Source organism: Staurois parvus, unplaced genomic scaffold (assembly GCF_062004578.1).
Source record: "Staurois parvus isolate SC_StPar_1 unplaced genomic scaffold, SC_StPar_1.0 ptg000050l, whole genome shotgun sequence".
NCBI classification, from domain to species: Eukaryota; Metazoa; Chordata; class Amphibia; order Anura; family Ranidae; genus Staurois; species Staurois parvus.
This window is the reverse complement of record NW_028317846.1, coordinates 3501639-3524599: the sequence shown is the minus strand read 5'-3', so window position 1 is coordinate 3524599 and position 22961 is coordinate 3501639. Positions and strand designations below refer to the sequence as shown.

The window sequence follows — 22961 nt, the reverse complement described above, 5'->3', positions numbered from 1 at the left end:
ATACTATTTTTTTTTTTTTTTGTTCTTGTGATGTACAGGGGTGTGGAAAAACTACTTGTCCAGGGACTAAACCATTGTCCCAATCTACTTGTCTCTCATGACAATCTACTTGTCCAGGTAAAAAAAACAAAACCATATTTAAATCTTATGTGCTTTTGGGAATGTCTGGGGCTTTTAAAAACAAAAGGTGCTTTATGGTGACTTAAATGTGTAATATTTTTAACATTACACTGTATATCTCCTCCTCCCCTCCCTGCCTTCTCCAGAAGCACACCCCGGGGACTAGCAGGGAGGAGAGAGACCTTGCAGTGTAATGAGCACCGATTGGGTACTCGTCAGGAGAGGAGAGTGTCGGGCTTATCCTTTATCATTTTCGCTTCCAGAGCCATTTTTGTATTTTTCAAAAATGTTTAACTGCCTCCTGCCCGTCATATAAGGAAATGACAGACAGGCGGCTGCTTTCTTGTTCTGGGAGGATGTCATATGATGTCCTTCCTGCACAGCGATTGCGATCACAGTAATGAGCTGATGATCTTGGCTCTATCATGTGAGCAGCTGTGTCCAATCACAGCTGATCGCATGTAAACAAGGTAATGCCGGTTTTCGCCAGTCCACTTCTCACGCTAACAGAGGGCACATCTACACTGATCATCAGGGCACTGATCATCAGTGCCCTGATGATCAGTAAAGCCCCATTAATGCCACCTGCCATGGGCCCATCAATGCCACATTTCAGTGCTGCCTATCAGTTCCAATCAGTGCCATATATGTGTGCTGCCTGTCAGTGCCCATCACTGCAGCCTCATTAGCGCACATCAGTGCAGGAGAAAAATTACTTATTTACAAAATGTTATAACAGAAACTAAGAAAAAAGTTTTTTTTTAATCTAAATTTTCAGTCTTTTTTTAGTTTGTTTAGCAAAAAATAAAAACCCCAGTTGTGATTAAATGCCACCAAAAGAAAGCTCTATCTGATAAAATTTGTTTGGGTACAGTGTTGCATGACTGCACAATTGTCATTCGAAGTGCGACATCACTGAAAGCTGAAAATTGTCCTGGTCAGGAAGAGGGTAAAAGTGCCCAGCAGGCAAGTGGTTAAAAAAATAATTTTAGGCCTGAAGATGGCATAAAACCCCCAAACATTATATATTTTCTGAAAGCAGAGACCCTAGAGAATAAAATAGTGGTAGTTATAATGTTTTATGTCGCATATCATCACTGCAAAATTTCAGTAAAAAATACAAGTAAGTTAATTTTAGGGCACAAAAAAGCAATAAATTGCCCTATTTTTTTTTTTGTAAAATATAAAAGATGAGGTTGCCCCGAGTAAATAGATATCCAACTTGTCAAACGTTAAATTTGTGCGCACTTATGAAATGGTGATGAACTTCAGTACCCTGTATTTTCTATAGGCGACATTTTAAAGCTATTTGAAGGTCATCAGTTTAGCATTAGAGGAGGGCTGGTGCTAGAATTATTGCTCTCATTCTGGCGTGCGCGGTGATATGTAACGTGTATCGCAATCAACCGTTTCATGTGTAGGCACCCCAGCATGTGCCTTTACGTTTGTACATGCCTATATATGGGTATGGGGAGGCCTCAATTTTTTTTTTTTGGGGGGGGGGTGTTTTGTGCTCGGGTGTAACTTTCATTTTTTTACAATTTTTTTACTTTTTCATTACATAGATGGGATGATTTTTGGTGACAGGTTCTCTTTATTGAGACATCCAAAGTCTAAAAGACCCTGCATGTCTCCCCTGTGCTCCACTGAATATATCACAGCACATAACATTCTTTCCCGGCCTCCATGGCTGGGAATCTCTCAACGGGGACTTGGAAGTGACATCACAAGAACACTTCCGGGTCAGGACAAGAAGGGGAGGGGATTGATCGTGTCTGCTCTCCTCCCTCCCCTCTAGCCGAGTGGTGAGCTGGTCCCGGGCCCATAGATGGGCAAGCTGAGCTCAGGAGACCTCACGGGGGGGGAGGGAGAGGCTGGCACTGTGTGGAAGCAATCGGCAGCAGCACTGCCGCCCGAATGCTTGTACCTGACAGGTGAGCCCTGCTGCTTGCCTGCACCCAGGCTAACTACATGTCGGGTGATACAAATCCAACACCCCTGGATGTATCACAAGGTTTTAACCTTTGCCTTCTGTATCCAATAACTAGAATAACAGAGTTTGGTTTAGCATTCCTTATATTTCTAACAGTTTCTGCAACATGTATGTTAATGCATGCAGTTAAGAGTATCAGTTTGAAGTTTCTGCAGCTGAAATACAGAGTAGATACAAAGGGAATGCAAAATGTATCTATAGTCAAATTTATTTTTATTATTTAAATATGTTTGTATATAAGGTTCATACAGGTAGTAGCGGCAGCACAATTCTGTTCTTTATTTAGTCTTCATAGGATACAAAGTAGTAGCAACAACCATGTTTGAAACTGTTGCTGTTACTTTGTATTCTATGAAGATTAACCACTTGCCCTCCAGAGGATTTACCCCCCTTCCTGACCAGGCCATTTTTTACGGCACTGCGTTATTTTAACTGACAATTGCATGGTCATGCAACGCCGCACCCAGATGAAATTTACATCCTTTTTTTCCCATGCATTGAGCATTCTTTCGGTGGTATTTGATCGCCTGTGCGATTTTAATTTTTTGAGCTATAAGCCTTTAAAGACCGACAATTTTGAGAAACAATATTTTGGACTTTTTGCTATTAACCACCTCCCGCCCGCTATATAGTGCAATGACAGGTGCAAGGCGGTTCTCTCGTTCTGGGAGGACGTCATATGACATCGTCCCATTCTAACCACGCATGCGTGGCTCAGGGAGCGCGTGGCGATCGGCGGTGCGCTGTGTCCCTCGGACACAGCGGATCACTGATCCACGGAAAGAGCCGAAGACGTCAGCTCGGTCATGTGATCACCTGTGTCCAATCACAGCTGATCGCATGAAAATAGGGAAATGCTGGTTATCGGCATTTCTCTCCTCACGAGCTGTCACGCTGACAGCTCAAGAGGAGAGGAGAGCCGGTAATCGGCATCCCTCAGAGGGGACATCTACACTGATCATCAGGGCACTGATGATCTGTGTAGCCCCAGCAGTGCCACCTGTCAGTGTCCATCAGTGCCAGCTTTCAGTGCTCATCCTTGCCAGTGCCTACCAGTGCACATCAATGCCACATATCAGTGCCCATCTGAGCTGCCTTTCAGTGTCACCCATCAGTGCCACCTATCAGTGCTGCCTATCAGTGCCATATATGAGTGCTGCTTTACAGTGCCCATCAGTGATGCCTGTCAATGCCCATCAGTGCCACCTACCAGTGCCTTCTCATCAGTGCCACCTATCAGTGTCCATCAGTGCCCATCACTGCAGCCTCATTAGTGCACATCAGTGAAGGAGAAAAATCACTTATTTACAAAATTTTATAACAAAAACTAAGAAAATATTATTTTTTTTCAAAATTTTCAGTGGTTTTTGGTTTAAGAAAAAATAAAAAACTCAGAGGTTATTAAACACCACCAAAAGAAAGCTCTATCTGTCACAAAAAAATGATAAGGGTACAGTGTTGCATGACCGCGCAATTGTCAAAGTACAACAGTGCTGAAAGCTGGAAATTGGCCTGGGCAGGAAGGGGGTAGAAGTGCCCTGTAGGCTAGAGGTTAAACACGTCCAGTAAAAAAATAAAAACAATCAAATGTAATCATAAATTTAGGCCAAAATGTATTCTGCTACATGTTTTTGCTAAAAAAAAAAAAATCCCAATACGTGTAAATTAATTGGTTTACGTGAAAGTTATAGCGTTTAAAAATGGCGGCATAGATACTGGAATTTTTTTTTTTTTTTACACTAGTAATGGCGGTGATCAGCGATTTTTAGTGGGACTGCGGCAGGCATTCTGTCACTGGGGGGAACTAACTTGGTGCCACTGACATCCCCAGTGACACTTATACGGTGATCAGTGCTAAAAAATAGCACTGACACTGGGCAGAAAGGGTTAATGAAGGGCGATCAAAGGGTTAACTGTGTGTAGGGAGTGTTTTACTAAGGGGGGGTGCATTATTGTAAGCACACTGATTGGGATGGCTGTGCTGTGCTGTGCCCAGCCATCCCAAGCACTGTGCCCAGCCATCCCAAGCACTGTGCCCAAGCTGAAAATAAAACAGTCTTCCTTCCCGTCAGTGATTGTTGGTAATCACCGGCCGGGACCCAGTGATTGACATCCACGGCCGCGAATGGTACCGTTCCCCTGGCAACCTCCAAACCCAGACATGTCCATCGGATTGCCAGACAGCGAAGCGTGATTCATCACTCCAGAGAACACGTCTCCGCTGCTCTAGGAGTCCAGTGGTGGCATGCTTTACACCACTGCATCCCACGCTTTGCCTAGCACTTTGTGATGTAAAGCTTGGATGCAGCTGCTCGGTCATGGAAACCCATTCCATGAAGCTCTCTACATACTGTTGTACTAACCTGAAGGCCACATGAAGTTTGGAGGTCTTTAGCTATTGACTCTGCAGGCAGTTGGCGATTTCTGCACACTGTGCGCTTCAGCATGCGCTGACCCCGCTCTGTCATTTTCCATGACCTACCATTTCGTGGCTGAGTAGCTGTTGTTCCCACTGGCTTCCTTTCCATCAGGGAAAGTCCATATCAGGTTTTGTGTATTTTTGTTATCTGTATCTCAGGGCAGATTTCTTTCATTTCCAGTTCCTGAGAAACTACAGGATGTGAGGAAGAATCCCCTTTTAGGCAATTGTCACTAGAACAAGTTTGTGTTGAAATATCCCCACTTGCCTCCTATTCTGGTGACGTCTGTAATATTTTGGGTATTCCATCTCTTCCTCTCTCTGTGACACTGGTCACCGGGGTACATAAAGATGGTGACTCTCCTCAGTGGAGACACAGCAATAAAAAGTTAACAGCAGTTTTAATCTTTCCCCATCTAAAAACTGGCTATATGCTTAAAACTAGGTGTGACTTAATGAATTAAAGACTCATTAATCTGGAAAATATGTAGAACTATTTATAGTATGAGAAATTAGAGTTAGATATCTGCGGGTATTGTATAGATCAGGGGTAGGCAACTGTAAAGGAGAGTTCTAGCTGGAAAAAAAAAAAAACAGCTACAAAAACTGTAGCTGCTGACTTTTAAAATACAGCCACTTACCTGTCCCTCAGTCCAGCGGTGTCCTCACCACAGCTGGTTTCACCGGCTGTCTTCTCTATCTGGCGCCGGCATCTTCAGTGTGGGCACTCGGCTGTGACAGCTTGTGGCTTGACAGCCGGGTGCCCACTGCACATGTGCGAGAAGCACTGTGCTTTGTGAATGAGCCCCGTAGTCTTCTGGGACCTGTCGTGTCCCAGAAGACTACAGGCAGGGAGGACAACTTCCGCTTCCGATCACCTAGGCAATCTGTACTTCTGTTTTCTGTACTGCACAAGAGCACAGGGCACTTGCAGAGCCGCCTCACTCACTTGAATGGGTCATACTTGACAGGTGCTACACCCACCAACCATGACAGGGCGTATAACTCTTGCTGCAGTTGCGACATGTGTACACCCCTGGCCACTGCAGCTAAAGGGGTGCGGTTGGGGCAGGGGTGGTAAAAACACGTTAACTATGTGGTTTTACTACCCCCAAACTGTAAATGTAAATGAACCTTTACTGTTCTAAGCCCCCTATAAAGCTGATTTCATACTGATGTGCTGCAGTTTATCCGCGGGCTCAGCACAGTAGACCTCTATTATATCCTGCATTCAGGAGTTTTGGTGCACATTAAAGTGGTAATAGACGAAAATAAATATTTAGGTCTACATTATACAATTTAGGAGGCACTAAAGTTGGTGGTTGGTATGTTGGAATCACACATAAACTTACCTGTCTACTGTAACAATAAGTTGACTTGTTGATCTAATTCCAGGACAAGTGACCTAAACCCATAGAGCATTGTCTGTGGAGTGTTAAGGTAAAGCGAATCCTCTGCGCATGTCAGCCCTCACAATGAATATATGCACGTGGCCTAATGCTGGGTTTAGATAACCTGACCCATAATCTAAGTGCAGTTGTGTCTGACAGTTACGTTTATGCTTACCCTTACTCCATAATATTCCATTCATACATCGTAAGCATTTATGGAAGTATATCCAGGTGTCCTTTTTGGGTGTTTTTACATGGGTATTTGCATTTTTGTAAGTGGATGCAAGCTCCTGGGTGGAGGAGGAGAGTAGAGAAGAAAATTTTCTCAGGGAGCAAAAATGCACAAAACATTTATCATGCATTTTATCTGTACTTCCTTTCCAAGTCTATAGTGCCAAAAACACAGCCGCAAACTTTTAATGTAGCTTTTCAAGCAGTTGAGAGATGTTAACAGCTTGTATTGAAATGAATGGGATTCCTATTGCTGAGCATTGATGTGCATAGGTCTAAGTGCAAAAACATATGCCGGAATTATGGCTCATACCTCAGAATTGTTTAAAGAAGACATAAACTTTGAGGTAAAATCCGCTTCAAAGCTGAAACCATAGATGGTTCACATCTTGGTCGATTCAGCAGGGACCGGCCGAGATTTGAACCATCTATAGGCAGGCCGATTGTAACCAATTCTCTTGTACGACTTTGGTACAACCAGCCTGTCGGAATATTTTAGCAATAACCACTGTGTTCTCCCGGCAGGGACAGCTCCCCAGTGCCCTAGACAATACAAAAATTGGCTCCCCCATTGATCAACAACATTCCAGCAACCCCCCCACACCACCACAACCACCCAAGAGAGCCTTCCACTACCACCGCCCCTGCCAATACACTGGCAACCCCCCACGAGAGGTAAGACACTCACCTTCACAGCTCCGGACATCCTCTCCTTGGGAACAAGAGTCAAGCTTTACACAATCAAGCAGCCCGCAGCCTCTCTCAGATCTCACTTTATTAGGTATACCTGTTCAATTGCTTGGTAACACAAATTGCTAATCATCCAATCGCAAGGCAGTAACTCAATGCATGTAAACATCTAGATGTGGTGAAGATGACTTGCTGATGTTCAAACCGAGCATCAGAATGGGAAGAAAGGGGATTTAAGTGACTTTGAATGTGGCATAATTGTTAGTGCCAGACGGGCTGGGTTGAGTATTTCAACAACTGCTGATCTACTGGGATTTTCACATACAACCATCTCTCGGTTTTACAGAGTATTTTCAGAAAAAGAGAAAATATTCAGTGAGCGCCAGTCGTGTAGACGAAAATGCCTTGTTGATGTCAGAGGAGAATGGGTTGGAGATGATGGGCAACAGTAACTCCAATAACCACTTGTTACAACCAAGGTATGCAGAATACCATCTCAGAATGCACAAACGTTGAAGCACATGGGCCACAGCAGCAGAAGACCACACTAGGTGCCACTCCTGTCAGCTAAGAACCAAAAACGGAGGCTACAATGTGCACAGGCTCCTCAAAATTGGACAATAGAAGGTTGGAAAAACGTTGCCTGGTCTGATGAGTCTTGTTTTCCCTAGGGATGGTTGTGCTTGGGGGGGGGGGGGGGCTTCCTCATTCCCCCCCCCCCCTTCCTGACCTGCCTGGCTGCATGCTCAGATAAGGGGCTGTTATAGATTTTGGGGGGCCCCACGCATTCTTTAAACTTTGGCATGGGCCATTTTTTTCCCAGATTATTTTATTTATTTATTTTTTACATTCAGCTGTCAGCAGGAAACCCTGCTGATAGTTGATGACTCCTCTGTTGTTAAGGACAAAAACCCTGCTAAATACAGGGCACTGGCGTGTAGCAGGGTTTAGGAAAGTTTTAGTAGAGTTTAGGAGCTGTCAGCGGTTTTTCTGCCAGAACGCACTAGCAGAGGGTTTTTGTTTCTGCCACTAAATTCTCTTGCCAGAAAACATTGCTAAGCCTATGTGTGCATGAACACATAGGATAACATGTAGGGGAGTTTAGAAGCAGTCTGACGCCCAAAACAGCAGCTGCAAAAATGCCTAGTGTGCATGAGGCCTAAAGTGTATCTGCACCCAAGAACAAAAATGTTAAATGTTGCATCGTACCACTCTTCAGATGTGGTGGCTGTTTTCTTTTCTTTTTTTTTTTTTGCTAGTTGCACACTTCTTTAGTTCTGTATCTATGAAGGATCAGCTAGGGCAGAACACCCCCCCCCCCCTCCTCTCATCTCCATAAATATGGGAGGATTCTGTAATCCACAGCGGGAACTCAGGCAAGATGATAACATTGACCAAAGTCCATCTCTGGGATACAGTTATTCCCACTCTCCCCGTTCCCTGTAACTGAACTCTGGCGTGGGGGAAAAAAAACCCATATCTGAAAGTCCTTTTAAACTTGCCTAAAGCTGTTGTCTCATGACACTCCAGTACCAAGTCTTCTGTTTACTTCTGCTGGCTTTCTTTTTTGGGTGGCACTGCTTGTGCTTGCTTTCTTCTTTGGATTTTACTGCCTGCGTGACAAGGATTATTCCTATTGGCTGTTTTGTGGCGGGGTCCTCTCAAGATCCAGGAGAAGGGTATCGGCTTATCTGCAGCTGTATTAGTGGTCCCTGCAGCTGGAAATAGTGTTTGGTGAAGGAACTGGATGGCGGTCTTAGGTGATTATGACCTGCTTAGTAAGAAACATAAAAATCCGCAGCAGTAGGGGTTATGGAGTGATGCTTCAATTTTGTCCAGAGTTGTGCTTTAAGATTTAAGAGTTTGGCACTCACTAGATTTGTCAGGTTTAACAGATGGTTTTTACTTTTTGAACAGAAATAAGTAAAAAATTTCAATGGTATATTTAACAGACCAAAAGGGAGTGAATAAAAGTTTGTTGGGGTATACATACGCTTTAAGTTTCGTACCAAAAGGGAGTGAATAAAAGTTTATTGTTGGGGTATACATATACTTTAAGTTTTATAATGTGATTTCTTTACTTGCCCGTAAAAACTGTAAAGAAGGAAGTGAACACATACCTCTTCTGCTGTGTGTAACACCGAGCACCGATCTGACCCTGAGAAATGCCTATCTGGAGTCTTCTGTGGGACCCAACATTACTAATCGTGTTGGTTGCTTGGTCCCCTGCAGCAGTCAGTGGTTTCTCCTGTTGGGCTTTATGTCACTACAGGATACAGTAGTGATGTGGAGGCTGGTGGGAGGTACTACTGATCACTGCAGGGGGCCAGGTTTCTGTAGAAGACTTTTTAGCTCTGAATTTCTCTAGATCAGAGCAGTGGGACAGGTAAGTATTTAATTCCTTACAGGTATAGCTTTTATTGACCGTTTTTTAGTTTTGAGACGGTTGCTTTAATGAGCTGGCATACCCAACACCTGGTGTCTGCTGACTTTTTAAATGTACTTGATTTGTGACTTGATGTAATAGTTAAAAGTTTCATAAATGGTTTTGCATCAACCCAATTGGATTGCCGAGACTAATTTTTTTTTAATCTATTTATTTTTCAGACTTTAATTCTCTGGTAATGAAAATGTTGTCGTTACTGCAGTTTCTGTAAAAAGTCGGCAAATTCTAGAATATGCCAGAAATGATTTCTTCTCCAGAATTCGGCACTGAACCCAATTTTATGACGCAGTACATGCCCACCATTGCACGTTCTGGTGTCATCGTAAATGCTGCTTTCCCCAATTTAGAACAAGATGCAGGCCTGCCTCGTAGGCCTTCCAGTGCCTTATCAGGACTGCGTGTGCCTACGCCATTTGCAGGAAGTTCCAGCCTGCCAATTGAGGACTCTTCAGAGCAACGCGAAGCCAGTTACAAACAACCAGAACTGCAAACAGACACTAGAGGACATATGTCTGTATATAAAGACATCTTGTATGAAAGGGAAGGGAGCAGAAGCAGGTCACAAAGTAGACCAATGTTTCGGGAGGATGAAGTATTAAGAGAAGAACTGGATGACCCCTTGTTAAGAAAACTCGAGCAGGTAATTTTACATCTTCAGAATTTATAGTAATATTTATGCATACCTTGGGGAAAAAAATGGATTGTACACCGTGACTTGGAGAAGAACACTAAAGTTGACAATACACTTTATGATTTTATTGTTACAAGCTCCTCGGGGGTGTGGAAATATTTTGAAAAACTACTTGTCCAAAGGACTGAATCGTGGTCCCCATCTACTTTTTTTGCATGACAATCTACTTGTTCTGATAGAAAAAAATAATTTAACCAAAACTGTATTTAAATCTGAGGTGCTTTTAGTAATGTCTGGGGCTTTATGGGGACTTAAACAGCGCAATGTTAAAAACATTAATAGTTTATCTCCTACTCAACTCTCAGCCTGTCTCCAGCACCGTACCTGGGGACTAGCAGGGAGGGAAAAGACCTAGCAGTGTGCTGACTAGTGATTGGGTGCTTGTCAGAAAAGGGTAGTGTTGGGCTCTTTTAACGAGCGAGCAAATAAGGCACTAGCCCCAGTGAGGAAATACAAAACTTAGAATGCATGAAGGTAAACAACCATGAGACTTTAGAACCACTTTAAGGTTCATTGTGTGGTGGGTTTATTTATTTATTTTTTTAAACATGTCATACGTACCTGCTCTGTCCAGTGGTTTTGCACAGAGCAGCTCCAATCCCCTTCTTGGGTCCCCCACTGGCACCCCTGTCTCCTCCCTCTTGACCAGCGCCCCAATAGCAAGCCACTTGCTATGGGGGCATTGGTGTGCTTGCTCCCAAGCCCTGCTCTGTGTCCATAAGACACACAGAGTAGAGGCTCAGACCCGCCCTCTGCTCTCTCCTCATTGGCTTACTGGCTGCTGCTGTGTGTCAGTCACAGAGGTAAGAGAGACCCTGGACAGCCGAGGCTCCTATGCACATCATTTGATCAAGAGGGGGCTCAGGTGAGTATTAGGGGGACTTTGGGTGGAGCAGCACACGGAATGTTTTTCACCTTCAAGCATAGAATGCGTGAAAGAAAATAAACCTTTAGCCTTTACAACCACTTTAATGCTTTTGACAGACTGTATCATATATGTCAATTATTTCAATCCATAGTTACTTTCAGTAGAGGATGCGTTTATATAATAAGCAACTCGAGATTGTCCAAATATTCCCAACTTTGTCATACCAGCTATGACTAACTTCAGAGTTGTGTGGATAACATTACTGTAACATATATTTCCGTAAACAAAATTTAATGCATCAGGTGATCTACATAATCAATTTGAATGGGAAAGTCTCCTTGACATATTCTAAACAGATCCATTGAGCGTGTTGTGCAAGTGCATACTGTATTTTTACATTTGCCGTCTATCTTGATACTCTAGCTTCGAGTTCCACTTTAATTATGCCTTGTGTGTTATACTGTTTACTTAGTAATTGTAGGCAGTAACGCTCACCTTGCTCATTGTTTGGTCAGGTATTGAATATGGACGTTATTAGCAGACTTCAGGGTTCAACTTGCTGACCTGTTTTGTCATGCTGTCATCAGCCTTATTGTCTGTTTTTACAAAATGTACCCGACATGCTTGGTGTGATATTATTTAGCCTGGCAGTGAATTTATTTTTGTTTTGACAACTTTTAGCTGATCAGCTTTGGTAAATTACAATTGTGTTAGTAGCTAATAGTTTTCTTTTTCCAATAATTTTTATTAGTCAAATTGCAAAAAACAAACCAAAGTGCACATTAAATACTAGGTTAGTTTTTTGTAATACTCCACTATGTCTTGCCAGGACATCTCCTCATATGGAGTGCCACAAGGCACTTGAACCTGAAAAGCAGTTGTGATTGTTGGTTGGGAATTTATAATGTATTTTTTTAAGTGTAGTTGTGACGGAGGGTGGGGGACCCCTGTATCATCTCCCCAAATCCCTCTTATGTGTAAAGGCACCCTGTGCCTGTAAGGGACGCAGGGTGCTCTGTCCGGATATTGTGTAGACATGTATAGGTTGGGTGTGGGGGTTGTTCATTGTTCACTGCCATATGGTTGCCCCGTTGTTCTATTGTGTCTTGCTGGCCAGCAAACTATTATGGGATGCATGTGTTCCTGTATTATCTAATGCCATGTGGTTGTTCCATTGTTCTATTGTGTGTCTTGGGTTGGTAGGGGTGGTTCCTGCAGCCCTTCCCCCTGATGGGAGGGCCTGATGATGTGTTTCCTGTTCCTGGTTGTATTTCCCCCGCCCTGTTAAAATAAAGTAGTTGACTTCCTGTCTTAAGAGAGTCTGGTGCTGTCTATTTCCTGCATGATCAGCGGTGGGGTCCGTGGATTTGTGTTCGGACAGGGAAGCTGGAGTCTAACGGAAATACCCTAGTGCAGTCTGGGTCCGGTTCCGTTACAGTAGTAATTTCATACTGAGAAGTTTTTTTCTTGGTGACTGTTTTTGCTGCTGTTTAACACGCTTGTTAAAACAATTATATAATTTATTGCTGATCATGTAAATTGTTTCTGTGGTCTGTTCACACCACAATGGATGTCTTTACAAACCTTGTTCACTGAAATTACTTCACACTTATATGAAATTTTAGTGATTTCATTTACATACACTTTAAAATATAATTTAGGGTTATAGTGCTATTTTAAGCCCCACATTTGCGCACAGATGGTTTTGGTTTTCACCTCTTATGGACAAAATATCAGAAGGGTAATTGGTCTGTTTTTAATGTACCAGAGTATGGAAAGCACTAAAGTTGCTGCTTGTTTATAGTCCGTTTTTTTTGTTTACTTTTGTTTTTGACAAACTTTTATTAAGCATTTTCCATATGACATAAATGGAAGGCACTTGTAAAAATTCCATTCAGACAGTACAAAAGTACAAATGAACATGGGCATAACATTACACTACAGAGCTAAACTGAACATTAGGCACAAATGAGAACAGTAGCTTCATTTGATTGTTTCATGTATGATTTCTCCTAATGATGTTCTAATTTCATAGCTTAAAGAACTACAACAACAGAAACAAGAGCAGCTAAAACAGAGGCAGATTGAACAGCTACAGAAGCTCATGGAGGAGCAGAAAATGCTGCTTCATATGTCACGGCAGCCAGTATACTCTGGTGAGTCTCAGTACTTGCTTGTCACTTTGTAACACAGAGACTGCGTAAGGCTGCTTTCACTCTGATGAGTTTTTGCTGTGTTTTATCTTGCAAAAGTGCAATCCCTTTTATTTAAACGGGACTCTTCACACCACTGTGCTGTGGGCGCGGTGAGTTTTGAAAACTCCTGCATGCTGCATCTTTGGTGAGGGTTTTTAAATACGGAGCTCCCCATTGAAATGAATGGAAAACGCATCATAAACCACATTTGCATGTTTGGTGCATTTGTTTATTTTAAGTCACATGTCCATGTTTCACAGGTGCATTTTAGGAATCGGGCATCCAGAAAAGGCACTGGAAATGCATCAAAAACATGTAAAAAATGCGTATGTGTTTTTACTGCATTTTTTCAACACAGTGTGAAAGCAGCCTAAGGATTCTACATGTGTGTTGTAATTGGTAACCACATTTATATGATGCATTCAATTGCGTGTCTGTCTTTTGGGAAAGAGAAAATGTATAACTGTATTAACAAATCATCAAATATATTTTTAATGCTTTTTTTTCCCTCTGTGTTTCTCGGAATAACATAGTATTGTTTGAACAATAGGTTTTTGTTTTTTTTTTATTGCCAACCTGTTTAGTAGAAGTTGGTGGACACAGATTTGTGGGTTGTCCTTTTACCAGATGGATAAGCTCTGTACTGTCAGATATGACAACAGAGCAAGACTGAGAACATGCAGTGCTGTTGCCTTCTAATTTACAGTATATACCTTTTATTGGGTACAGTTTAATAAAGATATAGTTTGTTAGCAAAGAAGGGCAGGGCTCCTATCCTATTGTGTTTTTATTTCTTCCTGTGCACCTGCCAATGGCAAATATTATATATTTTATTGTTCGTATTACCCACCTATATTGTAGCTATTTCTTTCTACAGTACAATAGGATAGATTATTTAAAATAAAAAAAAATCATTATCACAGTGTTCTCATTCAGCCTTCAAGGGCTACAGGCCGATATCCCTGAAGGAAGATGGGACACATAATTCTAATTTAAATATGCAGTAAGTAAACACTTTTCAGGGAAGTTTTGTACACCCATCATTCCTGGGTGGCAGTGGTAAGGCTCAGTAACACTGGCTAGAAGCTGTTTGTTTTTTTTTCCTTCACTAGCAGTATGTCTGACAACTCCAGTCTCTGCTAATGGTCAGGAGATAATCTGCATATTTCTTGATCATGTAGTCAATATGATGGATATGAAAAGCTGCCAAGTTTAAGAACAAACCTTCCAGCTTGCAGGGACCACACCAGCCTGAAGATAACAAAGTGCCCTTGTTCAAAGTTTATGTAGGAAAAAAAAAAAAAAAAAAATCAGCACAGTTTTCAAACACATGACTATTTTCCTATGTTATGTGCTGCAGGCACATAAAAATATATGATGATTCTTCCATAAACGCAGTCGGTTACCATCGTCTGTAGTGGCTGACAGCACTGCTTCTGCTACCCTGAAATTCCAAGTAATGTTGTCAGCCCTGCCTAAGTTATCTGCTGTCAGGCTACACTTGAAGGATAAGTACAGCCAAAGTTTTTTTGGCTGTACTTCTGTGGATCACAGGAGTGCAGTTCGTTCTGCACTCCTGTGACCCGTTTTCAGCTGACAGCGGACTGAAGTCACTCAGCTGGTTCAGGCTGGGGAAAGATCCTGACTTTAAAGTCGGAATCCACCCCAGAGTCTGGAACGGTACCTGGCTAAGCCTCTCACCAAAATGCTGAGAGGCTGAACCAGCCACTGCCGTTCCACCCCTCCACAGCCCAGCTCTCCAGTAAGCATGGGGGGCAGACAGCGGTGACCTATAGAATGGCTGTGAGAACTCAGCGACTAGCAGTCGTGTGATTGCTGAGTTCTCACACTTAGAGCTGGTGGGGGACAGATGCAACATTGGATCGATGCTGCATCCACCTAGGTAAGTATAATTGGGGGGGGGGGGGGGCGGGGCATACTTCTCTTTTAAGTCAATTGTTATTGGCTTTGCTCATAAGAACGTGAACTGAAGTGTTATTAAGACTTTGATGAATTAGGCTGTTAATCTGTCAATTGTGTGTTTAGCACTGCCTTAATATGTCAATTGTGTGTATAGCACTGCTTTGAAAAAATACCAAGACTTTATCTTCCTTCAAGTGCTGCAGTCAGTAAAGGGTAAAGCTAGGCAAGAAATGTAACCACACAGAATTTTAAATATAACCTGTAAGAAAAGAAATGGGAAAACTGCCACTGCTGACTTCTTTTTAAATGTCTAACTTCCAACTGTCATTCCTATCCTTTTTGTTTTTTTTCTACTTTTTTCACTTTAGATCAGTTTAAAGTTCTGTTTTGTATAACTGTGCAAATGTGTTGCTGGTGGTTTAGGTTTGACTAAGTTGAAAGTGGCATTTCATGTTAACATTTTAGCCTGATCTTTCTTCTTTTCTCTTGTTGCTTTGAGGTTGTATACAAAACCTCTTCACTGGCAGCCATAACAACCAACAGCAACCTGAAACCAGTAAATCATTACAAAGCTGTGCTAACTGCAGTGTGGAGATGAAGTAGCAAAGCCACTTAAATGGATTAGAAATTTATTGTAGTTTTCTTGTTGGGCAACAACAATAGCAAGGATCATCGTTTTCTACTATTGCCAGAACTCTAAAATGAAGCATTGTTTACCTAAAAATAGAAGTTTGTGCCTCTTAAACACATGTTCAAAAAATGTTTAATTATAGCACTGTAGTGACAAGTAAACCTTTGTAACACAAGAATAGCAATTAAAACCTGTGCCTGTGGCCCTTTGCATTTAATAGTTGCTTTGACACAAACTCAGCAGAAGCACATTTGTGGAAGATGGTGTCCATCGAAACTTCATGTACATTCGTTTTGTGTGAATGGGGCAAAATCTAATGTTCTCAGGCTATAACCTCTGCAGATGAAGAATGTGTGAATCAGAAAATGCCACATTATGACCCCTAGTGTAGACTATCATAGGAAATGACTATGCTTCTCAGATTCATCTAGTGGCCATAATTTGGTATTTTCCACATTCATACATTCAAACTGCAGAGAATATAGTCTGAGAACATTTTGCCTGATTCGCACAGAACCACTAGGTGATCTGTAAAAGACCAATACGCCTTTATGTAAAAGATCTGCAAATTCCTGGGTGGCGAGATTTCTGAATGTAGCCACAGCTACCTGTTTGTCTGCTTGTACAAACCTTTAGATTTACTTTGTAGTGTGAGGACATCAGATTGGATATAAATTGAGTGCATTTTTCAGAAAGACTTTTGCTGCACTTTATTGGTAAACCCTAACACATCACACAAGTTAAAATCTCCTTTAGCTCTACCAACAACTATGTAGTGACTGGATACAAATTGGTTGATTCTCATTATTCTAATTTTTTGGTAAATCTCAAATTTTAATGCGTATGGCGGGCTTTAAAGTGACACTTAGTTGTTTTACACCAATTGTTCTAAAATATCACATATACCATGGCTCTGTTTTTTTCCCATTTTTTTGTTTAAAAAGTCTCTTACCATTAGTGATGTACCGATAAATGGGCCGCTGAAAGTTAGAAAGAAAGAAAAAAAAAAAGGTGTCGATAATGATAATTGACTTGCAAAATCACGTCCTGCTGACTTTAAGGCAAAATCGCATTCCATTGACTTCAATACAAAAACGCCTCTATTAAAGTATATATATATATATGTGTGTGTTTCGGTACAGAATGTTAACTTTGGTGCACCACTGCTTACCATTGTTTTCAGCCTTTTTTTTTTTTTCTGTGCAAACAGACAAAAAGAGCAAAATGTGCAGATTAAGTGTAGTGTGTGTGTAAACATTTATTAACCACTTGCCCTCCAGAGGATTTTACTCTCCTTCCTGACCAGGCCATTTTTTGTGATACGGCGCTGTGTTACTTTAACTGACAGTTGTGCAGTCATGCAACGCTGCAAAGGAAGACAATTAGCAACTCGAGTAAGATGACTTTATGCTTATCGTGGTTATCAAAGGGATTCCCAGCTGTGGAAGACACACGTCCTGAGGCTGTCTGGTCACATTGGCTATCACACTCCACCCCTTACAGTAGCAGCTCCATCTTGGGATCCGGGATGGCTCCTCAGCCCAGCTACAGTTGCATCAATTACTGTAATGCATGAGATCATCCACACATAGTGAGTTGCCATTATTGTATGCTGTGTCCACCTCTCCACCTTGCTGCACTTAGATTGGCTCTCCCTTGCTGTCTATTCGATATTGAAGGTGCCATCCAAACTATATTCCGTGTATCCATTGTGACAGTTTCTTTGGTGTCCTCCCCAGCTAGGAATCCTTTTCAGAAACATGATGAGCATAATTCATCTTACTTTTTGTGAGTTACTAATTGTTCTCTTTTGATAAACGTTTACTCACCCACCATACTAAAGCTGGCCATAGATGAGTATAAAATCGTTCAAAAGTTTGTTTGAAACGCCCAATTGTTCGTCTTTCTAAATGTTAGTGGGCTCATATTCTCGAAATGCAAAGATTTATGCAAAAAACTGTCATGTTGGAATTTTTTAGTATGAGCGAATGATTTTCGAAGTGTGAGTAGTGGAACAAATCGAGAATAACACAATACTGTATATCGTAGTTAGCAGGAGCAGTTATCCTGTAGGAGCGACAAAAAATGTACCCTTTTGTGTTGTGCACGAACGACAATATCTTGTCCAGTGGGAATAAAAAAAATTGTATCAATGATGGCGTCACACGCTTGTTCGACTGATCTTTATCAAATACAAACAAATTTACTAACGATTTTCTACTCCTCTATGACCAGCCTTAGTCAGAACACTTTGATCTTTGTGTGTGTCTGCTGCCTAGAGATCTCTTCAATCTTTCAGAAGTGCTGTGTTAAGTGTGCTGGATTAGATTCTTCAGTGGTCCCATAGGATTTATCCTGATGATTTGGACCACACTGTGATTTCCCTCAATGTAGCTTGTCTCAATCCATGCTGCACCTATCGTGCAATATTGACAGTTTTTAGCTGGTAGTGAAAAGATGATTTCAGACATAGGCTCAGATCATTGTGGCTGGCCAGGGCTCCAGGTAAGTATACAAATGGGCCGGAGAGAGTGACTGGTGACTTAGGATCAATTGAAACCAGAGGCTCAGTATGACAGCATTTTCAACAAGCATTAGTGGCAACGTAATCATTTATTTACCACTGTTTTCCGTAAATGCCCAACTCCAGACAAATCATTTTATTTTGGTTGGGTTAGAGCGGAGAATGGTTGGTTAGTGTTTATTTATTATTGCAGTCTGTTCCTGTTAGAGAGATTCACTGAAACAAAGTTAGAATAACACTGTGCTGCTCTGTAATTTATGAAAACTGTAGGAAACGAAAAGCAATGGTGATGGCTTTAGCTACCAATTAGCTATAACTGTACATGTTATGCCCTGAAATAAATGTTAGCTGCAATCTGATTTCTTAGTTTCATTGTGCTCTATGAAAGGGAGAAGAACAGGAAGGCCAGCTAAGTGCACTAATTGGATGCTGTATTTAATAATATAGGATTAAAACACTCACAAGAGGCAAAAAAAATGACAAGCTCATCTGTGTAGGGGTATGAGTCCACTCTTCTCCGTCCTGCAGGTACCGCCGTCCATACACCTAGGGTGCCATGGATGTAAACTGGAACAGTGTGGAGGCATGCGTGCTAATTGAAAGACCACCCGGATGTCATGGGGATGCAATAGAGCTGGTCCAACGCTGTCTGGACCTGGAAGAGTCGGCGCTAACCAGCGTGGATCGCAGCAGCGAAAGTGGCGTCACCAGAATAGGGAGGGTCGGAGGTAGAACACAGAAGACACAGAGAACACAGGCTACTCGCTCGGAGCCTCTAGCACCTTCTGCAGGCCTGATTGTACATGTAATGAGTGAAACCTTAAATAACAACATGCCGTCATCGTGGGACAAGAAGAACTCCTCTATTAAAACAATATATAAAGAAGGGGGAACGTATAAAGGAAAAATATATATAATAAATTATGTATATAGAAGAATAAATTCTAAGAATAAAATCCAAAAATAATAATGACAATAATAAAAGTCCAACCACATAAGTGTCTGTATGAAAATATGTACAACATGGATTGAGTTACAACATTTGATGGATTATAATGAGAAATGCCTCATTTTAGAGAAAATAGGGATAGTACAAAGAAACTTCCAGACACTATAAATGTATACAAAGATTGTTGATTTACATTTAACCCGTGCCTGTCTCCAGCATGGAGTTATACGTATAAAAGTTACATATACACATGTCATTTGCCTTGTAGGCATGTGACATTATTCATATTGTGTATAATGCATATTGTATCACGTTGGAATAATCTCACCTCTGTGTGGCAGAATTTCTCCTTTATTGTCAATTGTGCCATATCTGCTGTGCTGCTAGAGTTGTATCTTATTCCTATAGCCTATTTACATCTCTAATAACCATGGAGTTGATCTCTCATATAGAAAAAGTAAAAAATATGATGCTCGATTAATTGTATTAACTATTTCTCACATAATTTTTTAATAATGGATGCCTGCTCCCCTGCTCTCACCATCTAACATTGAGTGTACAGTTTAAAAGATTAGAAGACATCCTCTCCATGGCTAGCCAACGGTGGTGGGATGTTTTTTTCTTGGAACAATACTTACATCATAAAATCTCCCCCAGGGGACTTACAGTGCTCAACCAATGCCCTTTTCTAGACCTGGACCTCCAAAAAGAATGATCACATGTATCCACCTTCTATACTAAAAAGTGGATGCAGGTGATCATAAAACAGAGGAAACTTTAATCTCTTGGCATGAGAACTGACACACACACATAAAAAAGATACTTGAATCCACCCTACACCTCCCTATCACCTGGTTCATTGCTCTCAAAAAGTGTACCAAGAAAAGGAAGGATGATTTAATCTGTAACAAAATAGGGAAATTTAGGAGGACTATAGATGATTTTAACCATTTGTCATCCTGAGAATTTACCCCCCTTAATGACCAGGCCTCTTTTTTTTTTTTTTTGCTATTCGGCGCTGCACTATTTCAACTGATAATTGCATGGTCATGCAATGCTGTACCCAAACAAAATTTATGTCCTTTTTTTCACATAAATAGAGCTTTCTTTTGGTCGTATTTGGTCACCTGTGTGCTTTTTTTATTTTTTTGTGCTATAAAGAGACCAAAAATTTTAAAGAAAAACTATTTGTTTACTTTTGGCTATATAAAATATATAGTAAACTCAAAGTTCGTCATAAATTTAGGCTAAAATGTATTCTGCTACATATTTTTGGTTAAAAAATCCCAGTAAGTGTATATTGATCCTTTTCTGACACTTTTGTTCACATGAAAAAAATCTGTATTTTTACTCGGAAATTAATTTAAACCCCCAAACATTATATATTTTTTTAAAGCAGACACCCTAGTGAATAAAATGGTGAGTGCTGCAATTTTTTTTATGTCACATAGTACTCACGCAAAGATTTTTCAAACGCAAATTGTTTGAAAATAAAATACACTCTTTACTTTTAATGCACAAAAACAAAATATATTGGCCAATTATTTGGAAAAGTATAAAAGATGATGGTATGTCGAGTAAATAGATACCAAACTTGACATGCTTTAAAACTGCATGCAATGGCAAGAAACTGCATACAATTTTAATATCCATAGGCAACTCTTTAAAAGTATTTAGAAGCTACCATTTTAGATTTACAGAGGAGTTCTAGTTACTGCCCTTGATCTGATGTTCGTGGCGATACCTCACATGCATGGTGCAACCGCTGTTTACATACCGGCACAGGGTCAATGCTTTATTTAGTTTTTATAATCACTTCTAGTGCTATCACAGGGAATGCAGATATCCCCTATAACTTCAATGGGCATGATCATATGTTCTTTTTTGAGAAATCTGGTGTCGATCAGACTCTAGATATCTCCTCTGCCCTTACATTATCTAATCTCACCAAGATCGGTGTGATCAGATGCTTTCCCAATTTACAAATGGCACTGTTTATATCCTGCAAAACTGAAGTGATGAAATGCTCACAGCTTCCGATTTCTTAGACTATAGAGATGATTGGCACCATTCCGGTCTCTATGGTCAGCTGGCAGAAACACCAGCTGCCTTCTCAGGTTCCCCCGATGGCACGGGAGTGCCCGAGAAGGCCGTGGAAGGCAGCGGGGGAGGTGGGCATAGTCTCTTGCTGCTTGTAAAAGCAATCCTGCAGCTAATTAGCCACTAGGATTGCTTTTACGTAAAAGCCGATCACCGGCCGAAAAAAACTATACCAGGATAATGCCTGCAGCTGTGGTGGGCACATATTAGGTTGCACGGTGCCACATGCGCCAATTCCAAGATTGTACAAATGTCTGAATAGTGGCACGCTTGAACAAAAGTTGGCCACGTATAAGTGTTCTCCCATATGGAAAAATGATGACACCAAGTCCCAAACTATCTTGCCACTACTCCCCAAGTAGTCTGGGCATCCGGGGGGCTCCACATGTCTTTTTCCTCGTAAATTCGAACCTTTTATGTATAGCCTGTTGTCCTCTCACAGGTCTTAAATATCTTGACCCCATATCTGGCACGCTTGCTGGGGAGAAATTGTTTGAATGCAAGGCGGCCAGAAAAATTAATGAGGGACTCATTTTGATGGGGAGTATAGATATCTGCAAATTTTTGGTTAAGGTGATTTACGAGGGGCCGAATTTTGTGGAGCCGGTCAAATTCAAGGTTACCCTGAGGATGACAGAATGTATTGTTGAAAAGCATAAAACACATTATACTCTCATATCTATACCTGGTCATGGCAGCAGAGAACACGGGCATATGATGAATTGGGTCTGTGGACCAATACAACTGCAATTAATTTTTTTTTTGTAATGCCCATGTTGAGGGCTAAGCCCCCCAAAAATTTAAATTTGGAAACTGTAATGGGTTTCTATGCGAATGGTCTGGCAAGTTTTGAATTTGGGTTGGCGGCGATAACTTGTTGTGCATATAAATTGCTTTGATGCACAATTTCGTGAAAAACAGCTCCAAAAAATCAAGGGGAGTAGTTAAATTTGTGGTTTCCACGTGAATTCCGGGTTGGGCAGTGAATAGGGGAAGTACGGGTGCTGCAGAATTTGCAGGCTGCCAATCGGGATTTGCATGCACATCCGGAAGGATACTAGGGGCTCTACGGGCCTGTATGCAAATTCTTGGTGGCTGCGGGACAATACTTGTGCTGCCACCGCACCAGCTTGTACTGCACTTATGGGACTCGCCACGTCACCAAGTGATACTGCAGCGCTGGTATGTGAAAGACAAGGATGTACTTGGCCTCTGGTGCTCGCCAGTTCACCAAAAGGTAGAGTGGCACTAGTACTGGCACTCTGCTGTATATGAGAGTCATCAAAATTTACCAGCAAGTGCTAGCAGAGATCAGGCCTGATTCTGCGAACACTGCGGTTTTGTGTGCAATGTATCAAGTGACAGTGACATACTGACTCTGCACTTGCTGGGGTAGTAGGGGGGGTAAGCGTAGGGGCTAAACACAGGTGCTGGCAGGTACCGGGGCTGATCCCGCTAACGCTGTATTTTTGGGGACACTATACTAATGTGAACGCTGGTATAGTGCTGATCTGATCAAAGATATTGACCTGTTCAGACACTATACTAGCAATCAAAGTTTATTGTGTATGAGCGTTTTCCTGGCAATCAAGGGGTTAAATGTGATTACTGGTGTACTGATGAGCAATCTGACGCTATCTGGGAGGAGTGTGAAAACCACGGGAGCAAAAATTACGTGTGTGTGTGTCTGTGTGTATGTATATGTATGATATATGATTTTGCACACCTGTGCCACCCTGTAGCAGTGTTTCTGCTACAGGGCGGTCAGGAATCAATTAAAGAAGCGGTTT

At 41.6% G+C, this 22961-nt stretch overlaps 1 protein-coding gene across 1 annotated transcript in view; it reads left to right on the top strand.

The window, feature by feature from the left end:
- CPAP (centrosome assembly and centriole elongation protein) overlaps positions 1 to 22961 on the top strand; it is a 102267-nt gene that overhangs the window by 1390 nt on the left and 77916 nt on the right. The window contains exons 2-3 of the mRNA XM_089666188.1: positions 9452 to 9930; positions 12885 to 13005. Of these exons, the coding sequence (XP_089522314.1) occupies positions 9523 to 9930; positions 12885 to 13005 (529 nt within the window). The 5' untranslated portion in view covers positions 9452 to 9522. The remainder of the gene's footprint in view (positions 1 to 9451; positions 9931 to 12884; positions 13006 to 22961) is intronic.